The following is a 6,708-nucleotide window of genomic DNA, read 5'->3' on the forward strand; positions in this document are numbered from 1 at the left end:
CTGAACACACTATAATCAGTCTTCTCGATACACTACAGACAGCAAAACTAAAATTAGATTAAATTAGTTAAAATCCAAATCTAAGAGAGAAGTATCTTAACAAGCTTGATTAAATGTGTTAGGGTTGGGATAATATGGCAAAAATACAATATCACAATATTTGAGGTGGCGGTATTTGAATATTGAGATCCCAGGACAGTGAGGCATAACATGATATGAGACCGGAGATGAGGGTGGGCCATATGACAAAAATATAACATCAAGATACTTGAAGACATTTTCAGAATACACGATATCTACAATAATTTCTTCATTTTTGCAGGATGTGCACATGTTCCCAAGTACTCTCACTAACATCTTACTAACTTAGCTAACATCCCTTATATGTATCCTTATATATCTAGTTTTTTTGGGGTTTGATAAATAGACAGACAGAATGCACCAGCAGTGCCACAGTTAAAAACCACTATCAAAAACTGAGTACAAGGATCGCTTTTAAAAAAATATAAAACAGGCTTAATTATGCTCTCTTTGTAATTGAAACATGCAGTTGGGTCAATGTTCTTTACACATTGACGATATTCACAATATGCTCGAAAAAGCATATTACCATATTATTTATTATCTAAAATAATAAGTCATATTGCCCACCTTTAAAATGTGAGATAAGATACTGGGAGTGTAGGCAGCCAGAGCTTTCTTATAGATTACTTGACTATATATCAGATATATATAATCCCAGACAGCAAGAGGAGAGTGGGCCACTGTTGGCCTGCAACAGCAAAGCTGGTGGCTGGCTGGCTTTTTGCTGAGCATTTTCAGGACAGCCCACTAGCGGAAAGGCAGAGTGTTAGACAAAACGCCACTTTTCATGGCTAAGTTTGCACTCACACTCCAATTTACTTATTTTTCCTTCATTTGTTTCTTTCTTTATCCTTTGTTAATTAGTTTAGTTTACTGGAGGTTAGGGAACCAGCCTTGTGACCAGAAGTTCACCGGTTCAATCCCCTGAGGCGACAGTATGTGACTGAAGTGCTCTTGAGCAAGGCACCTAACCCCCAACTGCTCCCCAGGCGCTGTGGATAGGGCTGCCTGTCGGGGCAAGTGTGCGTTCACTAGTGTGTATGTGGGTGTTTTCACTACACGGATGGGTTAAAATCCAGTGGTGAAATTTGCCCATTTTGGGACTAATAGGGGAAACTTAACTTAGTAAATAATTTTAATCTAGCAAAGTGTCAGAAACAACATTTTCAACAAAATAATTTTACATCCCTAGTCAGTATTTTTTTGTCTCAGTTGTTTGTAATACTCGTCTTAGTGTATTTTCCAAAACAAAATGCTATGTGTATTAAAAATCTGAGGAGATGAAACAAATTCTTGTACGCAGGACAGTAATCTGGGTAGTCCAAGGGGGCCCGGCAGTGGCAAATAGTCAGCAGGATGCCGACCTTATCAAGCCAGCGGACCGATATATGCTTGCAATCTGAGATATATCTGATATATAAAGTTAATAATCATTATTAATCTTGTACTAACTGACAAATTAACATTCCATGAGGTCCCAACTGACCTTGAACTGTTAAATGTAGAGCAGCCTTCAGTTCATCCACAGGCCAAAACGGCAGCTGATTCTCACAGCAAAAGTGTCCACGATTCTGAATTTGCCACTTGATTAGCGAGCGATAAAGTGTCAGATTATGCTGCAAGCACAGAGGCGAAGCACAAGCACATGTGCTGGCTCATCCTCGCACTGTTCTGCATCGGCATGAATTATCCAGCGTTTTGAGTGACAGCCGTCTGGCACCCTGCCAGCAGTGCAACCCATACAAGCTAGTGACAAGCTCTCTGCGCGTAACACGCTGGTCTAACACGCTAGCTGTGGCTGAGGTAGAGTAGCCTAGACTGTGACTGCATCCTTTCACGTTAATACAGAGCAACTCTCTATCTAAGCTTTGCTATTCATTATAATTACAGCCTATGTCATCAATTACCAAAGAAACAAAACACTGTAGACATATGCATGTAGAGCCGACACAACGAGAGCAAGCTGTCAGTTAAACAGGATACGCTTTAGCATTAGCTGTCAGGAGTCTTACCATGATTTGATTTGGAAGTGTGAACAGGGGTGTAATGGTTTTTGGAGCCCGTCCGCTGTGGAGTGTTGTCTTTGGATGAGCTGTTCATTGCCGCAAAGTTTTCACAGTCATACTGGGATATAGGAATGGGTCCTTGTTGCCTCAAAATATCTGCTAGAGCTCTGTGAAAAGGGTGGAGAGAACATAAACAGCAATGAGAGACTCTCTTTGAGCTCTGTAGCTCAAACAGGTGAACAAGGTGCAAAGAAAATGACATACTATCCAAGAACGACTAAATCTAATGTGGTTCTAATGTGGTTTAGAAATTAAAACGCAAGCGCTTGATCATGGCCATTTGTCGTATTCTCAGAGTTGCACGTACAGGCAGCCTTGGGGTTTGTGATTTAGAATAATTATGCACTATGAATGCATTCATTCTGTTTACTTTGATTGGGAAAAATTGAATAACTTTGACATTTGCAGCTCTCTACTTCTTTACTGTGATGGAAATGTCAACAGCACACTTTCCAATTACATTTGGAATCTGTATGTTTGTTTATTTGTTTGCTTCGAAGCTCTAAAACAGGGCTTTACACAAACAACATAGTACATTTTTACTGGCACCACTAAACCAGAACAAGGGTTAATGACTTTGACTTTAAATACATGGGACCTGCTTCACCTCTATTAGCGAGTGAATTTAACAACTTGTTTCCAGACTCATTTCCTCGGTTTTACTTGTTTGCATGGTAAGAGTTGAATAATGCAGAGAGAACTAAATACTGACAATATTGACTAGAAATAGTCAATATTCTGAAAAGTCAAACCACAGAGGAGATGTCATATTGAACTGCAGTCAACCTGTGTGCGGGGTAGGTATCACCAAGCCGAGGTTTAGAGTTCTTCCAAACAGAGGACACAGGACGACTAAGCTCGTTAAACTCAGAATTTGATAAATACTACAAACATGGAGCAAAAGAACATTTTCTTAATATTACTAAAACAGAAAATTGTCTATATCAGGTGAGTTGAAGTGCAGGAAGAATTCTGAGACGTGAACAGAGATCATCTTCATCAACAGAAATGACCTGAAATCGCGTTATGGTCTGCCCAGCCAGGGGGGACACAGTTATGAAATCAGTTCTTATTGTACAGACCAAATGGAGAGTAAAATTGAAGTATCAGCAATGAACTGTAAAGCCTCACTCTGACCAAACACAAAACAGAGGGTGTCTATGAAGCATCATAAATGGTGCACATTCCGGCTCTGTTCGGGAATCTGCTCACGGCCGCCTCGCACCCCGTTTAATATTCCGTGCGGGCAGCGGTGCGAAAGGGATGCGCATCTGCAGGAGAGGGAGAGCGCCCAGCCGTTCAGTTGCATGAGCTGTTCACAATGCAATTGGGACAGCCAGCATCGGACATGAAGAGGGCCTTGGGCCACATGCGGCCATTTAATACAGGGATGTTACAGCTGGGGAACTGTGGAACTGACTTCCCACCCAGCACCTCTAAATGGAGGGGGCCATAAAGGAGCCAGGACAAAAAAGTTAGATTTCCATGGTGGAAATTAGCATCATACATAAAGCACTATTGGTAAAATAAACATTCTGTATTGCTAAAAAATACTGGAGACCCTCCCCAGATCTCCTTTATCCGCCCTTGTTAGAGCACAAATCGACCTCTGAAGTCCTGCCCATATTAGGTGTCCTGCCCATATTAGGTGTAAGCTGGATTTCTCTATGGCAAACAAGAATGGGATTTTTGAAAATCGATGCTACACAAAATGGTTACAAACCCGAAACATTTTGTCCTACATACATTTTTCCTGAATACCACTGGATCCTCTGAATTATGAGGTTGTTTAGGAACTGAAATATAAACACTGCTTCATCCATGCTTGTAGCAAGCTACCACTCCTGCGTAGCTACTGAAGTGACAATGCATGAAAGTAAGTCTATTATTAAACTTTAACTCTGTTATATAACAACACCAGCTACTGCTAATGTACTTTACTACTGCCAAAGCAACCTAACTACCACAACCAGGACAAAGCTTGTTAGTTTGATTGTGGTATGATGTCAATTCATGTGTTAGCCCCATGTGTTAATGTGTTAGCTCGCAAGTAGCAAAATTCATATTTCAGCTCCTTAACAACCTTGTAATTCAGAGGATCTGGTCACATTCAGTGGAAAAATGTACGCAGGATAAAATATATCAAGTTTGGAACTAAACACAGAGTGTGCTTTTTGAAATCCCCTGCATTCTCACCATCGAGAAATCCTTGGACCCAGAGTTTCTAATATGGGCATGGCGCCGACTACAGAATGATGACACAACTTCAGTCATCTATGGTGTAGTCTGTTTGTAGTCTGTGAATGTGGAGAATTTAAGATCCTACACATAATGTTGAGGTTCTATATTAAGGGTTTTGTTGCAAAACACACAACACACCACTTTCAAAAATTTTCTTTTTTCCCTGATATACATTGTTGGGAGTGGGCTTTACACACACAAGAAATATCAATCCTATATGATGATCAATCACCTTTATTAAAGACATAAACATGTGTTTTCCGTTATACATCAGTTGTTACGCTTTTGGAATGAAACTAATCTTCTTTACCAAATCTTGTGAAGAAGAAGGTACAGAACCTCCACGCAATGTAAAAGTTCATTGTCAAAGCTGAGAACCACAAAGAAAACCTTTGTTTTTGTGAATGCACATATCAACATGTCTGAATATATCAAAGTGCAGCCAATGCGGACCACCCACCAACCCCCTTCCCCAGTGCTCACCTGTGTATGTTCATTTCCTGAGGTGGCTGGGTGGCCTTGTCGTACGCCACTTTGGTGGACACCCCCACCACTATGATGAAGGCTATGACCCCGCATGTGATGTACACGGCCGTGTTGGTCTGGTCCATGCTCGGGTCGTAGGCGTCGCCCGTCGGGGCAGGGGACGGGGGCACAGTCTTGACCCAGTCGGGCTTGTTGTAGTTCTTGCACGCCCTCTGGTCCAGCCGGTTGCCCTTGAACTGGCAGCAGAAGCGCAGGAAGCACGAGCCGCAGCAGTAGCGGTGGTCCGTGTTGTTGCACTCGAACTCCTTGTCAAACTGACCGCTCACGTCGTAGTAGCCCAGGCACGTGTCGTGCGTGGAGGCCGCCTGCGCGAGCCGCTGCGTAGTGGCCGTCGTGCTGCTGCTGGCCGTGGTGCTGCTGTTGTTGAGCTCGCGCGCTTTGGGCGGCCGCCTGGGCGCGGATTTGGCGCGTTTGGGCGCCGTCGTGCACAGCACGTGCAGCGGGTCCACGTAGATCAAAAGCAGCAGAAAGTGTTTTATACCCATGGCTTTTTTCAAGCTACTTTGATTTTCTTCCTCAGTTTCACCTTCTTCTTCTTTTTTTCTGTAAATCTTTCGCTCGAGTCCTGCTCGCTCCTCAAGAGGTCCACAAGTTCCAGCTGCTGCCGTTGCCCTGCACGCCCATCACACGAGAAGGTGGACGGCGCCGTTTAATTTAGTTGCACTTCGCGCGCCCATGGCGTACTGATACAAGACCTGGCAGTCGCGGGGTATCGTGGGGGGACTGAGGGGTTTCAACGGACGAACCAACATCTCGCTCTTTCCCTCCGATTCGCTCACAAACGTTCGCGCAAAAGCAAGCTTTTACATCTTGCTGCCCATCGTGCTCTAAGTAGAAGCAGAGAGCAACTTCATTGTTAATTAAACGCCCAGAAAAGCACACAAGTCATCAATGTTGAATGGGGGGGGCGGGTGGCAAACAAGGAGAACACGTATAAGTACAGCGCTGCATTTTGCACTGCAGCCCCGTTTAGCTTTCAAACGAGAGGCGCCTGAACACTTAAACACTTTAACCCATCTTAGGTCTCGCTCCTCCAACGTTAGAGCTCCACTGCGCATCGCTTTGCATGCACGATATAATGCGCTACAACATTAATAAAACACAAGTTACAGCTGCACGTGAGTTTGTCATACAGGCAACTTTGCACTGCACGTGCATTTCACTTTTATAATGAACCTGTTAAATAATATACTGCAAATGAAGCACGCAACTACCTCTGCGTGTGCAAAATGCATTGCTAATGTACAGAAACTGAAGGCAGCATCGTTACTATTCTCAGCGCAGTCAACGCTCCTCGAGCGCTTTGACTTGCGTTTGGCACTAACGTTTAACGACATTAAACTCCACACGACTACACTTTCTTTCTTCCTCGTGACTTAAATGTAAATATTACCACGCTGCGAAATCTGGAGAGGAAAAAAGACAAGTTACCTCCACTTCTGAGCTCGTCTTCATGGCCGCGCGGCCGCTGTCGGAGGCTGAGTGAAGCTGCATGACAGCAGCAGCAGCCGCGTCCCGCGCGCAGACGGACTTCTTTCAACGGCCCGCCCTCCTGCCGAACGTCATTACATCGCTGACGTCACGCCCCAGTACAATTCTTTTTTTTTTCTTTCTTTCTCTCTCTACCTGTAAAACGACACACGCCCACCCGTACTCCGACAGACTCCACCCGTATTCCGCTGCGATACGCTGATACTCGGAACGCAGTCCGCGGTTTTAAAGGACGCGAACCGGTTCAGCGTTCCAGGACGCTGTTCCGTCAAGCTCCGCC

General features: G+C 44.1%; 1 protein-coding gene across 1 annotated transcript in view; it reads right to left on the bottom strand.

Moving 5' to 3' along the window:
* The window catches only part of LOC118809537 (protein shisa-6), an 80,394-nt gene extending 73,906 nt beyond the window's left edge, over positions 1-6,488 (bottom strand). Inside the window, exons 1-3 of the mRNA XM_036572952.1 lie at positions 6,369-6,488; positions 4,875-5,764; positions 2,097-2,257 (exon numbers count right to left, since the gene is read on the bottom strand). Of these exons, the coding sequence (XP_036428845.1) occupies positions 2,097-2,257; positions 4,875-5,422 (709 nt within the window). The 5' untranslated portion in view covers positions 5,423-5,764; positions 6,369-6,488. The remainder of the gene's footprint in view (positions 1-2,096; positions 2,258-4,874; positions 5,765-6,368) is intronic.
* Positions 6,489-6,708: the final 220 nt, after the last annotated feature.

The sequence above is a fragment of the Colossoma macropomum genome, unplaced genomic scaffold (genome assembly GCF_904425465.1).
Source record: "Colossoma macropomum unplaced genomic scaffold, Colossoma_macropomum, whole genome shotgun sequence".
NCBI lineage: Eukaryota > Metazoa > Chordata > Actinopteri > Characiformes > Serrasalmidae > Colossoma > Colossoma macropomum.